The 19,273-nt window shown below is 39.5% G+C and overlaps 1 protein-coding gene across 2 annotated transcripts in view; it reads right to left on the reverse strand.

Moving 5' to 3' along the window:
• The window catches only part of LOC131429870 (proton-coupled zinc antiporter SLC30A2-like), a 139,268-nt gene that overhangs the window by 115,094 nt on the left and 4,901 nt on the right, over positions 1–19,273 (reverse strand). The window contains exon 1 of one of the 2 annotated variants that reach the window (XM_058594300.1): positions 11,866–12,036. The exons of the other annotated variant lie outside the window; for it this stretch is intronic. Within the exon in view, the coding sequence (XP_058450283.1) occupies positions 11,866–11,930 (65 nt within the window). The 5' untranslated portion in view covers positions 11,931–12,036. Of the gene's footprint in view, positions 1–11,865; positions 12,037–19,273 lie in introns of those variants that run through there. 2 annotated transcript variants of the gene reach the window in all.

Genomic DNA, 19,273 nt, shown 5'->3' on the forward strand with positions numbered 1-19,273 from the left:
AGTTGAGCGAAAATTGTATCTGGTATCACTAGCAATCGAATGATGTATAAAAATATATAGGTCACCGCTTTGAATTTCGAGATATTTACGATCATTGTAAAAAGTCTCATCTTTTCTTAGGTCATCTATCTACAGTTTTCATTATAACTTTGGGTAGACAACCCTATTTTTAGTTTTTTTCAGTGCATTTTATTTCTGGAAGTATTACCTTTCCAATGGTGAACAAATTTTGAAGATCGGTTGACTAACAACAAAGTTATGACTCGGTAAAGTTGAAGTATTCAATATTTTCTATGCGACGTTTAAGCCAAAGGAACGAAAATTGGGAAGCAGATAGGGCATATTGGGCGTGTGAAAAAAACTTGGAACGGGAAAAATCAAATTTTCATTGGTTTTCCTTTACCAATCGTCTGCTACAAAGTTTTGGAATCAATCTACGAACTTCACAAAATTCGAGGGTGTAAAATTTATTGAGATTCGTTGAAAAACAGCTGAGCTATAACAGCTCAAAGTTACAGTTCCAACTTTTTTTGAGGCTTGGTATTTGGAGTGTTAAAGAGAAATAATTACATGTACGAACAGAACTCTGCCACAATTTCATCGATGTCCGCACGTCTTGATAACCCAGAACAAGTCGTACGCATACTGATGACAATTTTAGTGACACACAGTAGAGGACAATTTGCACTTTTTGTTCACAATTTTGACATTAACCTCGCTTTTGAGAGATGCCTAAGAGTAATTCCAAAAACGAATGTGCAATTCATCAGACTACATACTCCGATTCGGATGATACTTTGTACACGTTTTCAGTATGACAAAGACTGACTCAAAACTGACTTTTACTACTTTTTTCAAATCGTTGTAGTTCTGAAACTGTTACTTACTTAAGAATGTTTTCCAAGAAGAAGTTAAAACTCATCGATAGGCCACTTTAATAAAAATAAAGCTATGCGCTTTAATACTTTTCAAGAACTAAAAAAATATCGAAAAACTTATATTCAAAAATTAATATCTCTTTTATTTTTGCTTTCTCTATAGAGAGATAATAGAATTGCTGAAAACGCCTTTGGAGCAGATCCTCGTAGACCCATACTGTTCTACACCATTCGACTCAAGAGCTCGATGAGATCGGGAAATGTTTGTGTGCGTATGTGTGTGTATGTGCGCGTGTATGTGCACCTTTCCTTTCTGAAATTTTTTACCGTTCAATTTTCTCAGAAATAGCTGAACCGATTTCAACAAGCTACTATTGGGCCATTAATCAAGTTCGTAGTTCAAATGGCTGTGACTTCTGGGTTCCGGAGATATGATGGTATAAGTGGTGAGATCGATAAAATGAGTTATTTTTTTTTCGCCGCTCAATTTTGTTAGAGATGTCTGAGCCGATTTCAACAAGTCTAGGCTCGTTCGAAAGTTACTGTTGAGCCATTGAACAAGTTCGAAAATTTAATGTTTGTCTATTCCTGTCCCAGAGATATAATAATATAAGTGACGTAACCGACTAACGCCACATTTACCATCAGCTGAATTTTCTCGATAATGACTCAACAAATCTCTAAAACTAAGGCTTATTTTAAAGCTAACAATGATGATAAAATTTGAAAGGGTTATATAGGGGGAAGGTGTTCGATCGCACACCCCAGCGTAACTTTTGACATAAAGCAGATAGTGTCATTCCGACAACTGGTGTGTGTGTGTAGTAGCAGCACGTTCTTTTTGTGCCGAATACCAAAGCAAACAGACGCTTGTACTTTTTGCTGTGCTCAAAACAAATTTTAATTGCGTGAAAATCAACTCAAAAGTTTTTTTTTACTTTTTTATAGTATCATAAATTAAAAAGCATCAATCAAAAAGGTGAGTAGATTGAATGTTTATCAGGTGAAATCGATCTATTTCGTGATTAAATACCGATTGCTATCAAAATTTTCGCAACCAACATTTTTTTCGTCATTTTCAAAATGTCTACCGATTTCGGTTAGCGGCACCGCAACTTGTTAGTTTACTGGCACCCCATTTTTTCAACAAATCGTGAATACTTTAGTATGCGGCCGAAAACAAAAATGAACAAATTGTTAGAACAAAGGTTTCCACTTGATTCGCGTATTCAACTTTCCAGGCGTATCAGAACTGGCTAAACTTAAAGCAATATTAAATATTTCTTTATCACAGTGATGTGGTCGTCCTGAAAAGAACGGGGTTTTTGTTCAACTCCTCGTCGTTGCGGATGGCCAGCTGCAGATGGCGAAGGATGATTTTCGTTTTCTTGTTGTCACGGGCAGCGTTACCGGCCAATTCCAACACTTCGGCAGCAAAGTACTGCATCACTGCCGCCAGATAGGCTGGTGCACCGGCACCGACACGCTCGGTGAGGTTTCCCTTACGGAGCAGACGATGGATTCTGCAAACTGGGAACTGCAGACCAGCACGGTTTGAGCGGAACTTTACCTTGCCCTTAACTGTTCCTCCTGTGTGCGTGTTTCAGCGTAAAAATTCCACAAGATGCTGTTAACAGCTAGACAGCCAATTTAGTATTACTGGCTGCCGCTCTACTAACTCTCTCTTTTATATCGTCTCACTGTTTCCCGTTCTGCGAAGAGGAAAGATATTTTAACAAAGGGGCTGTCCGTACACCGCTGCCAGTAGCAGGTATAAAATGAAATGTGATGTGAGAAATAGCGTCATTTGAGTTAAAGCAGCTACTCTGAACGTACGAGACACCGTCAGCACGATGGCACCGAAAAATTCAGACAATTGAAAGCACTTTTCAGTGCTAAAGATCATCATGAAGAACTAGTTGAATTTTGTCGCTTTCCTACCGGCAGAAAGCCGGATTTTCATCAAGATGGAAATTAAAATTATTATTTGAAACTATAGTTCTGGATTTCTTGAAACACAACAGCAACAACTACATTTCAGAAACTCAGCACGGATTCATGCCGAAACGATCAACTGCAACAAACTTACTCTGCTACACTTCTTTTATAGTTCGATCTCTACAAGCACGCCTACAGGTTGATGCAATCTACACTGATTTCTCTGCAGCCTTTGACAAAATAAACCACCAAATAGCAGTAGCAAAACTCAATAGACTTGGTTTCAGTGGATCGTTACTAAATTGGCTCGAATCGTATCTAATTTGTCGCGAAATGTCTGTGAAGATCGGAGACTTTATTACAGTGCCTTTCGCTGTCAACTCTGGAGTCCCACAGGGCAGTGACTTAGGTCCATTCTTATTTTTACTCTACCTCAATGATCTCAACTTCATATTGAAATGCCACAAACTATCCTTCGCAGACGACTTCAAGCTATTTTATTTAGTTAAATGTCAAGAAGACACTATATATTTGCAGTCACAGTTAGACTTATTCACTGGTGTCATGATAATAGAATGGTTTTGAATGCCTCGAAGTGTTCCGTTTTGTCGTTTACTCGTAAACGCTCACTGATTACCTACGACTATAGCATCTCGCACAATATACTGAAACGTGAATCTTCCATGAAAGATTTGGGTATCATTTTTGATTCCAAGCTGGACTTCAAAAGTCACATCGATTATGTGATTTCGAAGGCCTCCAAGCTCTTGGGTTTCGTCTTTCGTGTTACCAAGAGCTTTACTAATGTATACTGTCTTAAGGCATTATATTGTGCTCTTATCCGTTCGACGCTAGAATATGCAGCTGTTGTCTGGGCACCTCACTATCAAATCGACATTGCACGCATCGAAACTATCCAGCGTAAATTTGTTAGATTCGCTCTGCGCAATTTACCTTGGAGGGATCCCACTAATCTTCCTAGCTACAAAGATCGTTGTAAGCTTATTGGCCTGGATCTGCTATCTGTTCGTAGGAATTTCTCCAAAGCTGTTTTTGTTGCTGATTTATTACAATCACGTATCGATTGTCCCGAACTTCTGCAATTGATTAATCTGGACATTCATCGACGTAATCTACGCTCTCATCGTTTCTTGAGTTTACCCATTGCACGAACAAATTATGGTTACAATGAACCATTTTCCAGTATGTGCAGGACATTCAATAGCTGCTCTATTGTTTTCGACTTTCATCTATCCCGAAATATGATCAAACGATTGTTTCATTGCCACTTGTCAGATTAACTTTGGATCAGGATTTGTCTGTAACCGTTTGTATTTTTTGTTCAACCTAGTGATGGTTGAACAAAAATACAAAAATTTCTCCCATCACCGTTGGAAACTAATCAGATTCGCTCGATGATACTAACCCTTTCGCTTCCCTTCTCATTTTCTTCGTCTTCTTTATTTCTATTGGAAACTAATCAAATTCGCTTGCAAATACTAACTCGCTCGCACTTCCTTCTTTCCTCCGTCTTCCACCATCTTTTCGATCACTAATTAGATCTACTTGCCGATTCTAACCCCGTCTTTCTCTTCGTCTTCCACCATCTTTTCGATTACTAATTAGATCTACTTGCCGATTCTAACCCCGTCTTTTTCTTCGTCCTTCACCATCTTTTCGATCACTATTTAGATCTATATGCCGATTCTAACCCCGTTGTTCGACCACGCTTACTTTCCACCCCCTCCACCTACCTTCATCATCCATTTACCTATATCTTTTTCTCCGCCAGTTGAAGCAAGAACACTATTGCTGCCCTGTAGTGCTTGGTGTCATCAACTAGATATAGGATTATAGGTTTAGTTTTAATTATTAGTTTTTATTGTTAGTGTTAAGCCTTATTGTATCTGTTGGATCATTGTAATCTGTTGATACGAAAGATGAGGAGGTTTTATGCCTGCTGGAGAGAGAGATTGCCAAATTTCATCTCCATCGGGCTTTTCCCTGCTCCCAAAAAATAAACAAACAAAAAAATAAACAAAAAAAAAATAAACAAAATAAAATAATTTGTACCGTCACTAACACATTCAATTACGAACGGCAATGCGAAAGCGAAAGTAATGATGTTGAACACATCTTTATACTAGTATGGGGTCGTGTGAAAATATGCCATGCGAAACAGGGTTGCCATATATACAAGTTAATCTGTATTTTATTTATACATACATATATGTACAGATTAATCTGTATTATTATTATTATTATTATTATCATTATTATTACTATCATTATTATTATTAAAATGACTCTTGCATACCGAAGATCGTCGATACATTTCAGACCAGGCCATTGCAAGTTTCTCGTACTGAAATTTCGAGAAGAATCAGATATCTTCGAACTTCATAGCTTCAATAAAAATAAACTACAAATTTGTCGTATCTAGCCTCCTATATTGGCAAATTAAAAAGGAATTGTTTCAAGTTTGGAATATATAGTTGTAGAATAGTAGCTGTTTAATGTAACTAATCTGTACTTTAATGTAGGTGCATCGCTTCAAACTCTATTAGTGAAAAAGGGGAAAGCTTGCACAATTCATACAATCAATCAACTAACTGATATTGGAAAAGTGATGGGAGCGTGCCAGTTTTTTCGTATTCACGACATCCAGTTATGTCTCTGACATTACCCACCCGCCTTTTTTCGAAAACGGTTAGTTGGATTTCCGCGGTATCTCCAGCAGGTTTAGGCAATTACTGCGGCTTCATGGGAAAAGCATTTACTTTAAAAATGTATGTTTGTTCAATGTCGATTATTACACGATCAATTTAACACAGGCATTTATTTCTCCATCTTGACCTAGAATGTGATAAACTTCTTCAATGATCAGCTACAACATTCTAAAAAACCTTTTTATAATATATCTTAATGTTTCGTCCTCGACTCCTTAGCGCAGAGCAGTTTAGGTTGAACTGCATAGCGCAGAGCCAACACTTCAATCTGAACCGCTAAGTAGATCTAAAGTCAATGCTATTTGCCAAACACTTTTACTAATAGCGCCAAAGCAAGGCAAGATATTTCCTGACGTCCCGAAGGAAACAAATTGATGGTTTCTCTGATCGACCACAGTTAATGGTTATTCTGGTGTTGAACAGCTTGGCACGTACAAGTCGAAGACGAAACTTTCAAAAAAACTATAAAAATCGGTTATATGCCTCCAGCTCGAAACTTACTTAAATCTAAATCCCTAAATAATGCGATAATCGATTTTTTAGTTTCATTCTCGAAATAATATAAAAATACAGCAGTTTTTATTACAAAGTATACTTTCTCTTACTATTGATACGCTTTTCTCAATAAGGGGGTACGAACAAACCGTATCCAGCTTGAGCTTCGGTACACTCTTAGAAAAAATGAAATTTACGCTTGACGTAAATTCAAGTATGCTGTAATTTTTTCGGTGATGACACAATATTACATATACTAACATGTAAATATAAATTTTGCGTCTGTATCGATGTAAACTTCAGTTAAATTAACTGTGAAGTTAATGATATGACTTATCTTTACATGCTATGTATTGTGAATGTAAGTGAATCGCGACGCTCCTTTTATGTGCATCTAAGAACATTTTTTAAGAGTGTAGTTAATGCTATATGTTTCTCACTGTAATTACGAGAAGCTGTATTACCCCTTACTCATCGACATACATTCGTTAAACGTTCTCTGGTTGCACGCGATACCAACGACAATGAATTGCCGCCTTGATAAAGCGAAATCAAATAACCGTGTGCTTCGTGTGATGCTTGGAGGAAATCTCAGACGAACCAGTGTCTATATGCAGCTTGGCTTATTTCTGTTTTATTTGATAAGCCAGGTTCGAAAACCAGAGCAGTTCGTGTGAACAATAATTGTGGATGGTGTGCACTCTTTTTTTTTAATCCAAGTAAGGTCACGGTACCATTAGTCATCTTAGTTTCACCGTTTATCTTTCACAGAAATATGGTACATTTTTCACATAAAGTTTACTATGGTGACTCGACTTATGATATGACAATCACCCTGTACCTGTCGAAAAGTCAAGCTGCGATGCTGGGTTTGAAAAAATGGTTTCGAAAACGATGTTACGTTTCCAACTAATTCACCTACCGCCTTCATTTACATCTACTCTGTACACAGAAATGGTATGATAAGAGATTCAGTTCGTAACACGCCCGTTCGGTAGACTACTAGCTAATATTTCAAGCATCACGAAAATTGTTATCATTATGTTGTATTTATGATGATGCATGCAGTTGAATACAAAGCACTCTATATGTCAAGAAAAATAGGCAGCAAAACAAAAATAAATATTTGATGACAAATGTACATAATCTTGACGAGCACCCTTGCGGAGATGAGAAGTGTTTATAAACACGAGAATTTTTTTTGACGAAATTTTCTCCATTAGTTCATGAGCCTAGAAGACATCTTATCCATATTTCCTTGAATAATTAACGTTTATTAGATTAGAATGATTTACTTGAATCCACGTTTTATGATTTATTGAATTTCCTATGGTTCTATGTATTTCCTTAGAATTTCAAAAAATTTTATCACGTATCCAGCAAAACGATTTTAGTTTTTAGTTTGAGCTTGATCGATTACCCCTGGTTGTTACTCCGTTAATGATCGGGACCAGATGAAATTTTCAGAGAATTTTCAAATGATTAGTCCTGGTACTAGCAAATCAACCTTCAATGAGCATTTATTTCTAACCCCAGGCCCGAAAGTACCGATCTCCTTTCGGAATAGGAAGGGCTATTAGTTCAATACTTGTTGTTAATATAGGTCGTACTTGTTACTACTGCGTACTCTACAAGTTTCACGGAAGAAGAAATTTCAATAACTATGATGACATTTGGTCAACACAACGGCGTTTACTGGTTGCTATCGTCTGTTGCGTTAAAAGTAGAAAGAGAGGATGTGAATAGGTTCTGCTTATGATATAGAGATGATATTAGTACACGTAACCCGATCCGAAGCGGGTCCGGCTTCAGGTAGAGAAAAAAATTGCCGGGTTTGGGTCGGGTACAGGTGATCATTTTTTTCTTTTTTAACGGGTACGGGTCGGGTTCGAGTTCAAAAATTTGGGCTACCAAAGTATTTTCGGGTTCGGTTCGAGTACGGGTAAAGATTTTTATTTTTAGCGGGTTCGGGTTTGGAAGAAAATTTATTCTCGGGTTCTGGTTGGGTACGGTTATTTTTATTCCAATCGAGTTGGTACAACCTTCTTTGACATTTCTGTAAAGTTTGAGCGGGATATCTCAATTAGTGTGTGTTTGGCAGCTGTTTGTTAACGACACAAAAAAATTGTCTGACTATTTTAACTAAGGAAAAAAAATGGGTAACGAGTTTGCTAGAACTCTTGTGTTTCAAATGAAATTTCGGCTACGGAATCATTAAAAATGTTTCCGAAGTATTTTGGGAAATCTACTCTATCCAGAACGCAAGTATTTGAGTAGCATAAAGCATTTAGTCAGGGTCGTTAAATTGTAGAGAATTTATCTCAAACCCCTGTTGACGACGATAACATAGAAAAAGTGAAGGAAATTTGGCTTGAAAATCTTCGCGTTAGCATTGGAGAGATAGCAGAGAATCATGGCATCTCTTATGGGTCGACTCAGCACATTTTGGTTAATGTTTTGGGTATGAAACGCGTCAATCCCAAGCTCGTGCCGAAAGAACTAATTTTTGGCATGATTGTGACTGAATTTTTGGTCAAACACGAAACGGAAGTCACCGTTCAGCCACCGTATTCGCCAGATTTGGCCCCGCTGTGACTTTTCCCTATTTCCAAAACAAAAAAATATCCACTCCGGGGAACTCTCCATGACTCGATCGAGGACATAAAAAGTAATTCGATGAAGAAACTGAAGACCATCTCAACCGAGCCCTATGGCAAGTCAATGGAAAATAAATTGATCACTGGAATGCCTGTATTGGTTCAAAAAGAGCATAACAAAGAAATGTACTAAAATCTTTAAAAAAATATTTTTTAATTCAATCCGGGTCAATTTTGATCAGAAGAGGGGCTGGAGTCCACTAGGAGATTGATAGTACCTATTAGCTCTCTCCGGACTGTACCAGCCTAGATACCGTGTGGAATCCGGCGGAAAATAATGAACCAAGAATAGATCCACTGGGTTCCTGCTTCCATGTCGTAAAAGGCGACAATTGCAGGAGTTTCTTTTCCCTTTCAGTTATCAGATATTTTCAATGTTTCACTTCTGATTTCTCTATTTCACTAAATTATCTCTTTATTCAACCTATAAATTTCCGTCTAGCTTCGGAGAAAAGTTTTATTAGGAATGATTTCTCCTTCCATGTTATTGATTGTCTTTCAGGATTATAAAATGAATGATAAAAATCAACCATTGCGCAAATCCGTTTATATTACAAAGTTAATAACAGAGATAACATATATCGGTATATTGAATACATAGTAAAAAACACTTGATATTAATATTTCAAACAGTAAATTAATATTTTTCTCGGTAGTCGGCTGTCCAGATCAACCAATATAACCAATTAATAATTTTAATAAATAATTAAAATAATAAAGCGGAAATAATGAAGAATCGAGACGCGTGTGAAATCGTGTTGACCTTTGTTTGGTGATTTAAAATGATTTTATAATAACTGTTTAGAATATTTCAATGCAATGAATCAACTTTTTTGCCTAAATCCTATTCGCTCGTTTATTTTGTATCACGTAGTTTCATTTATAAAAAATAGGGAAATTTTTATTCTTTGCGCGATAGTATTGCAAATTTTTCTTCAGTTTCCTCGAATAAGAGCTGTGAATCGAGACTTCCCGGGACTTCAACATAGGATATTGTTGAAACGTTCACTCGGGAAGTCAGTGAGTTTAGTGGTGCATCCGAGCATCTTGAAACCGGAACACACTAAGTCGCGCGCGAATAATTGTACCAATACTGAAATTTTTACTAACAAATATCCTTCTCTCGTGACACTTGTGGAGTGCGCAATAGTATATACGGCCTCTAGTAACAACAAGTGTTGGACTAACATCCCTTCCCATTCCTTAGACGATCTACGTTCGGGCCTGGCCGGCGCCGGTACTGATCAATGATTTCTGGGATTACCAGAAGATGTACATTGAAGGATGATTTACCAGCCCCAGGTCGGATCATCTAAAAACTCCCTGTACAATTTCAGCCAATTCCGATCAGTAACGGAGTAGCAACCAGGGTTGGTCGCTCAAGCTCAAGCTCAATCCGGGTCAATTTTGAACAGAAGGTATTTTACATTTCCGCTTAACGAAAACGAAGAAAAGTGCTTTTGCGTTTTGCAGCAATGGCTGTTTTCTTAAGATTATAAATTACCCATTAAGAATTGGATCAAATTAAACCAGACTACTGATTGATGTTTAGAATTTCTTAGATGCGAGGTAGGAGTGAGTCCAAATACGACTTCCGGTTCCAGAATAACAGAGTGTTTTAGGGGTGTTTTTTTCATAAACGACCATGTAGAGATCATTTAAGAATTCCTTTAGTTTGTATATCTAGTTGTCAAATGTCCAAATAATCCTACTTCAGTTATACCGGTCTCCATTTTCCGGTTCCGGAGGTACCGAAAAATGGTGTACCAATATTCCTAAACGGAGCTCACTCACGGAGATTTCCCAGAGTTGGCTGAGCCAATTCTCTTTTTTTTTGTAAGTAGTTACAGTAGCAGCAGTCTCTTGCTTCAGTTCTTCACTCGAGCCTTGATAAGATTTCCTTTATGTGCTTCTATTTTTTATACCACACACAGACGTTCTTAGGCTATGGTGTACACTTGATCACTGTTTTTTTTGTGCTGATTCAAACAGATTTCATAAATTTTTATACACAAACAAACAAATATCACAAAATTGAGTTACTATTTCTATTTTAATAGATTATAACTAAGGTTCGTGTACCAATAGTTAGCTCATTAGTAACATAGAGTTCCCATGTTATTTTACCGATTATTCGACTTTCAATCAATGAATTGTGATAAAATCGAATAAAATATCTTCTATATCTCGTTAGCCCTGAGCTGAAACGGTGACCTTTATTACCGTTCTTGCATGCACTTCCTCTTACACTTCACTTATAGATCATCTCACCCATCAGATTCCACATGAAAACACAACCTCACTAAATAAACTGGACGAACATCGCTCGGCAGCTATCAGTGGTTTGCTCACATGTTCAGTCCATATTATTTTATTCTATTCCACAATATTCCATCTCAATCCACAGTATTCCATAGTACAAAAACCACCAATATACGTCAAAGATGAACTTGATTTACCGTTCATTTGTTGTTATCGTATAAAATCCAATTGGGATACGTTCACTTCACTTAATTTCCACATCATACTGGTAATAAGGGCCGGTAGTGTACATATGAAACATAAAACAGAGCTCAGTTAAGTCCTACCGACCTCTCTAACCCCAGATGTTGGAGTGTAATGCAATCAACATCTTATTCAAGTAGTTCCACATCTTATTCATTTAATTCAATAATGAAGCTAAAAACTGTAACACATATGTTTATCAAATTGTAAAGCTAATTGATTGTATCTGATGATGTTTGCAATACCGTCGAAGTCACCAATCATGGGAGGATATTTGTAATCGTTTCTATACATTTGATTATGTTTTCAAATGTATAGATCATCGCAATTCTATCGAAAATATTGACATTAAAATCGCCTGAACAGTGTCTTTTCAATGCTAAATGTAAGTATATAAATCAAACCATACAGAAAACGAAGCGTATTAAAAAACCGGGTAATAAACACTTCCATAGAAATATTGACTTATTTTACTATTGGATAAGGGAAAATTCAGCTCGCACAATCTGTAAAGTGTAGGACTGTAAGTTACTGAAATATCATAATAAATTTTACAAATGGGAGAGGAAACGTTAGGTACATTGATAAAAATTTCAATAATCAAAATTAATTTTCCATTAATTTATTATCTTAAACCCAAAATTATTTATTTCAGTTACTCACTCGAGACTCATTTGAGAGATGCAGGTTATTTCTTTCTTCAAACAGGTCACAGTTAAATTTTCCATTTCCTTTGAAAGAATGACAGTAGTGAGTGAACGATCGATACGCCACCAGCTTGCTTGAGTGAAAGATCGCGAGTACTGATCAAAAAGACTTGACCGATCCAGACAAGAGTTTTGTTTCTACTACTCAGTCTATACTGTCAGATAATTCCTAAATGCTATCAATCATCTCGATTGTGTTTCTAGGGTAAATGTACCAATTTTAATTTTACCCGTTGATGCATTGAAAAAGGATAACCAATTTTATTCTAACTAATGGTTTTAATATTTGGAAATGACGCTGGACATGAACACATAACTCTTAAATGAACATTGTTGTTTCTTCACAACAAACCGGAAAAACCTGCAACTTCGTATTTAGGCGCAGTAAAAATAACGGTAAAAGAAAAGCATTATACAGGGTCCGGCACTCGAAGTGTAACCAATTAAAAAGGCCATAAATTCAGTTTGGAAAATTACTTTTACTTAATTCAAAGTACAAAATGTGTAAAAATAATACAAAATTCAGAATCAATTCACTTTTGCTCGATATGACCACCTTTTGCCTTGACTTGATGACTTGAGAGAGCGAAGGAGTTGCTTCGTTTGGCCGAAAGCGGTCAATTTCCGAACATTGTATTTACTGACGAGAAAATTCTTCCAATTGAGCAATTCGTAAACTCTCAAAACGATAAGGTTTACTTGACCGACCGTTCATACGAGAATTTGAGTCATCGATTGGCCACCAGGAGGCAGCACCCGCAACAGATAATGGTTAGGGCCGCTGTAACCGCAGATGGGCGCTCTCCAATCGTTTTCATCGAGCCTGGCGTCAAGGTAAATGCGACATATTATCGGGAAAGTATTCTGGAGGTTGCTTTGAAGCCGTGGGCAGACAAACATTTCGGTGGCAGACCATGGACGTTTCAGCAGGACTCGGCACCGTCTCACAAAGCTCGAGTGAACCAAGAATGGCTGAAAAACAACGTTCCGAACTTCATCACGTCCACACAATGGCTCTCAAATTCACCAGATGCGAATCCAATGGATTATTCTCTTTGGGCCATTTTGGAGAGCAAAGTCCGAACTAAAAGATACACCAGTCTTGAGGCGCTGAAAAAAGTTATTGTCCGCGAGTGGGCCAAAATACCTGCAAGTCACATTCGGCCAAACGAAGCAACTCCTTCGCTCTCTCAAGTCATCAAGTCAAGGCAAAAGGTGGTCATATCGAGCAAAAGTGAATTGATTCTGAATTTTGTATTATTTTTACACATTTTGTACTTTGAATTAAGTAAAAGTAATTTTCCAAACTGAATTTATGGTCTTTTTAATTGGTTACACTTCGAGTGCCGGACCCTGTATTCCTGTTGTAGACTTTGGCTCTTTTTTTTCAACCGACTCCGCAGCCGATTCATTGCACGGCATGTGCTACGATCCTACTAGCACAGAATCCTTTCAGGTCGAGGTTCGAACAACCCACAACTGGCTTGAAAGACCAACGCCATATGCATTGAACTGCCAACCCAGGGTAAAAATAACTGTAGTTTCGCCAAATAGCCATGCTGCAGTTTCTTACGGTTGTTTTTGCCGTGTGATCACCACCTCCTCGGTACCTGCGAAGCAAATGGATTCCAGGATATCTGGTTCTTGACAATCTGTACTGGGTTAATTTCTATGAGGCAAAATAGGAAATAATGAAAACTAATAATACTGATAGAGCTAGTGTTCCATAACACATAGTTCGTTGGGGACTTTGCAATGACAGTTAAACTTTTCTCTATTGCGGCCAGTAGTTGGAAATGTAGTTCTGTAGATAAGTCATCGATTTCAGAAACAAGATAATCTTCGGCAAGATTTTATTCGTTTTGTTGGCAAAAGGTGTAGTTCAAATGCATTACCATGCAGTTGTTATTCACTTGTTGTTGATTGTTGATTCGGATATAATCCTCTTATCTCCACAGGAGACTATGACTATGATGTTTTCGGTTGTTTCCACAAGAATAACCTTGTTTAATTTCTTTGATGCCGATTAGTTGTTGCCTTTGAATGGCCTGGCACTTCGGAGTGTGGTGGATCAATAAGGTGAAGAAGCATTCGTCTAGTACTGATACTATATTTTCACCAATGGTACAAGTGATGGTTTTAGTGTAAATTTCATTTTGATGCTCAGCAACCAAGTTAGCGATGCAGATGACAGCTTATACACTGATCAAAATCTAATACTGATCACTTGTTGAACTTTCTACAACTTACCTTACCTTACCTAACAGCTATAGGCCTGGGGTGTCCTTTGCTGTATCAAGCATACGTCTCCACATAACTCGGTCCATGGCTGGTCGTCGCCAGCCATTCAAGGCACGGATGCTTCTGAGATCACCCTCCACTTGATCGATCCACCTTGCACGCTGCGCTCCTCTTCTTCTTGTACCAGTCGGATTAGATTCAAGAACCATTTTCACTGGGCTGTCGTCCGACATCCTTATGACATGCCCAGCCCATCGTAGACGTCCGATTTTAGCTGTCCGTACGATGGGTGGTTCTCCTAGCAGCTGTTGCGATTCGTGATTCATACGCCGTCTCCACGTTCCGTCTTCCATCTGCACTCCGCCATAGATGGTCCTCAGTACCTTTCTTTCGAAAACACTGAGGGCGCGTTTGTCCTTTGCCAACATAGTCCAGGTCTCGTGGCCATAGAGAACAACCGGTCTAATGAGCGTTTTGTAGATGGTCAATTTCGTGCGGTGGCGTACTTTTTCTATCGAAGGGTTTTTCTGAGTCCAAAGTACGCACGATTCCCTGCCAAAATACGTCTCTGTATTTCTCTGCTGGTGTCATTGTCGGCGGTCAGCAGTAAGCCCAAATACACAAACTCGTCAACCATTTCGATATCGTCACCGTCTATCAATATTCGTGGTGTAAGGCGTAGTGTTTCTTCTCTAGAGCCTCTTCCTCTCATGTATTTTGTTTTCGACGCATTTATGGCCAGTCCGATACGCCTAGCTTCAGCTTTTAGTCCGATGTAGGTTTCCGTCACAATATCAATATCGTCAGCGAAGCCAAAAAGTTGTACGGACTTTCGGAAGAATGTGCCACTCGTGTCGATCCTCGCTCTTCGAATCACACCTTCCAGGGCAATTCGAAGGGACTCGAGAGCGTCCCAGATACTCGGACGTAGCACATCACTCTATCCATCGTTGCTTTGACCAATCCCGTCAGTTTATCCGGGAAACCGTATTCGTGCATGATCTGCCATAGTTGTTCTCGATCGATTGTGTCGTATGCCGCTTTGAAGTCAATGAATAGGTGATGCGTGGGTACGTTGTATTTACGACACTTCTGGAGTACTTGTCTTATCGCGAATATGTGATCCGTAGTGGCGCGGGCTCCAGTAAATCCCGCTTGGTACGGCCCTACGAATGCCTTAGCTATTGGTGATAGACGACGGCAAAGGATTTGGGACAGTACCTTGTAGGCGGCGTTCAGCAATGTGATTGCGCGGTAATTGCAACAGTCTAGCTTATCGCCCTTTTTGTAGACGGGACATACCACTCCATCCATCCATTCCTGCGCTAGAATCTCCTCCTCCCAAATCTTAGAAATCTTCCAGTGCAGCGCTCTAGCCAGTGCCTCTCCTCCATGTTTCAGCAGCTCGCCTGGTAACTGGTCATTGCCCGCGGCTTTGTTGTTCCTCAGCTTGCCGATCTCCTCCCTTATCTCCGTCAGATCAGGTGCTGGGAATCTGTCGTCGGCTGAGCGTGCACCCAGATTGATTCCTGTACCGTTCTCTGTATCTTGTGCTTCGCCATTCAGATGCTCGTCATAGTACTGCTTCCACCTGTCGATCACCTCACGTTCGTTCGTGAGAAGGTTACCACTGGTATCTCTGCACATTTCGGCCTGTGGCGTGAAGCCTCTACGTGAGCGGTTCACCTTCTCATAGAATCCGTGTATCATTTGCGCGGTACAGCTGTTCCATCGCTTCACGATCTTGGTCTTCCTAGTGGCGCTTTTTCCCCCGGAAAACTGTTCCGTGCCTGTCTGTATCGTTCCTCGTTCGTTCTAGTGCAGTGTTGCAGCATCCTCGCCCTTGCTGCATTCTTCTCTTCGACCAACTGCTGACATTCGCCGTCAAACCAGTCATTTCCTCGATTCGATAACCTCGTACCTAGTACGGTTGAAGCAGTGCTATTCACGGCGGATCTTATATTCCTCCAGCCGTCTTCAAGAGTCGCCGCGCCAAGCTGCTCTTCCGTTGGTAGCACTTGCTCCAGTTGTTGCGCGTATTCCTCTGCAGTACGGACGCTACGTAGCTGCTCGAGATTGAATCCCGGCGTTCCTGTGCGACGAATATTGTGCACCGTCGATAGTTTTGAGCGCATACAAACTGCAACAAGGTAGTGGTCGGAATCAATGTTGGCACTGCGGTAGGTGCGGACATTGATGACGTCGGAGAAGAATCGCCCGTCGATGAGAACGTGGTCGATTTGATTTTCCGTATGTTGATCAGGTGATCTCCAGGTGGCTTTGTGAATATCTTTGCGGGGGAAGAAGGTGCTTCGAACTACCATTCCTCGGGAGGCTGCAAAGTTTACACATCGTTGACCGTTGTCGTTTGTTACCGCGTGCAGGCTCTCCAGTCCGATCACGGTCCTGTACATTGCCTCCCGGCCTACCTGAGCATTCATGTCGCCGATGACGAGATTTACATCCCGCCGTGGACAGATGTCGTAGGTTCGTTCCAGCTGCGCGTAGAATGCTTCCTTCTCGTCATCGGGTCTCGTCTCATGTGGGCAGTGCACGTTGATGATGCTGTAATTGAAGAAACGGCCCTTGATCTTCAATACGCACATTCTATCGCTGATTGGCTGCCACCCAATCACGCGCTGGCGCATCTTGCCCAACACTACAAATCCCGTTCCTAGAACGTTGATTGTGCCACAGCTCTGGTAGAAGGTAGCCGCTCGATGCCCACTTTTCCACACCTTCTGTCCCGTCCAACAATGTTCCTGCAGTGCTACGACATCGAAGCCGCGGATTTGAAGCTCATCATGCAGCATTCGGTCGTATCCTGGGAAGCCAAGCGAATTTCAGATCCATGTGCCAAGCTTCCAATCGTAGTCCTTGGTTCGTCGCGTAGGTCTTTGCCGATTATTCCGAGTCGTATTTCTTTCTTGATTGTTCGTAACTTCCTTTTTCCGGGCGGCTTGTTAGGCCTGTACCAACCTCCTGTCTCGCCAGAGGGCCATCGTGTCAGCACTGTTTAGAGTCCCACACTGACACAAGGACGGTAATCAGCCGCTCCTAACATGGAGAATAGACATTGTTTCGAGCCGCCCCAACATGGGGAACAGACGGTCGGGTATGCTTGCTCTCTGTAAAGAGAAAGCAAGCCCTCCCTTCCCTGTCAGCATACGACCTAGGTCCCACCGGGGTTGGTTACTCGATCTTTCCTATGGTTACTCGCACCCCAGCCGGCACCGCGGGGAGGTAGGGATAGGAGTTACTGGACAAGAGGCTATGAGCCACATTGGGGCCTGAATTGCGCATTGTCCAGTCGTTTACCAATCAGAACTTTCTACAAGGTTTGTTCGATTAGGGTTTTGAAATGACAGTTAAAAAGACGGAAGGGTAATTTCAGAGACATAACTGGATGACGTGAATACTAATAAAAGTGACATGTTTTTCCCACATCTCTGAATATCGATAATCGCACATACTAGTTGATTGATTGTGTAAATTTTACAAACTTTCAATACTTCACTTGAAGAATTGTATCGGTGCAAATATTATGCGGAACAAACGAGAGCAAAAAATGACAGGGTTTTGTAGGGAACAAGACCGACTACGATAGCATTAAAAATGCAATGTTCAAGTTCATTCATAAATTCATTTAAATTTGAAAAAACCCACAACAAATCGTTTGCGGCCATCTAGGATTTATAAATTTGAGTTAGGAATTAATATGACAATAATTTCAATAACTTGATTTTCAATCCCGTCTCGAAAATACAAATTATACAGCGATTTGAATGAATATCAACAAACCGAATGCCACCGTCTTGGATTTTATTAACTCCTTGAATAAAAATTAAAGTTATCCACTGGTCAAGTGTGAACAAAAACTATCTACAATTTCTTCAAAAATTCATGAGAATTCCATCCTAATTTTTCTTAACAATAAATCTACTCTACTCTAATTACTCTGTTAGGATTCTGCGAATACCAATAGAAAACATTATTGTGAAAATCAATATATTATAGGTAATTCCAAACAGTTTTTTGGTTGATATATTGACAAAAACAAACCTTTTTGCCTTTGCAGCCAAACATGATTTATTCATCGACCAAATGGACGCGACAACAGCTTTCCTTCAAGGTGAATTATCAGAAGAAATTTACATGGAACAACCTCTTTGTTTCGAAAGTTCAAATGAACGAAAATTAGTATGTCGTTTAAACAAGGCACTTTACGGACTTAAACAGTCAAGCCGTGTCTGGAATGACAAACTCGATGCAGCAGCTCTACGAAGTTTTGGCTTAATTCGTTCGAAATATGATTCATGTCTATACTACAGGATTGCAATTTATGTCGATGACCTGATCATTTTTTCTAACGACCAGACTCTTACCAAGGATATCAAGATAAAATTAAGCAATACATTTCCTATGAAAGATTTTGGTAAAGCAGTCAGCTGTCTAGGAATCTGCATTTCTCGTGAGAAGAATGCAGTATCATTGGATCAGGAAACGTATATCGAATCAGTACTTGACAGGTTTAATATGAAAGACTGTAAGACTGTATCGACTCCGATGAATCCAAATATAAAACTAACTAAGGAAATGACTCCAAAAACCGCAGAAGAAATTGAAAAGATGATAAGGGTTCCTTATCAAGAAGCAGTGGGCAGTCTCATGTATCTTGCCCAGTGTACCAGACCGGATATTCTCTTTGCGGTTAATCATCTGAGTTGTTTCAATACGAATCCTGGACCAGTGCATTGGGAAGGAGTAAAACATTTGCTTCGATATCTGCGTGGCACGTCGAAGTTCAAATTGGTTCGAAATGTGGAAGTACAGAATTGCAAGGTTATTCCGATGCATGTTGGGCTGCAGACTTGGATGGTAGGAAGTCAACTAGTGGTTACATCTTTATGCTGCAATGTGGTGCAGTGTCATGGTATTGTAAAAAACCTGTTTTAATCCACCTAGTGGTGTAATGATGCCTTTCTCATATCAATCATACGATCATATATAATACTGCGATTCTTGAAAGAATAACCGAAATCGGTTTGTTTGACCGTCTACTGATAAAATTATTTAAGGTTTTTCCCCATTTTCAGTGATGGTATACAATTTTAACCCACTTT

This window comes from Malaya genurostris, chromosome 2, assembly GCF_030247185.1.
Source record: "Malaya genurostris strain Urasoe2022 chromosome 2, Malgen_1.1, whole genome shotgun sequence".
In the NCBI taxonomy this organism is placed as follows: domain Eukaryota; kingdom Metazoa; phylum Arthropoda; class Insecta; order Diptera; family Culicidae; genus Malaya; species Malaya genurostris.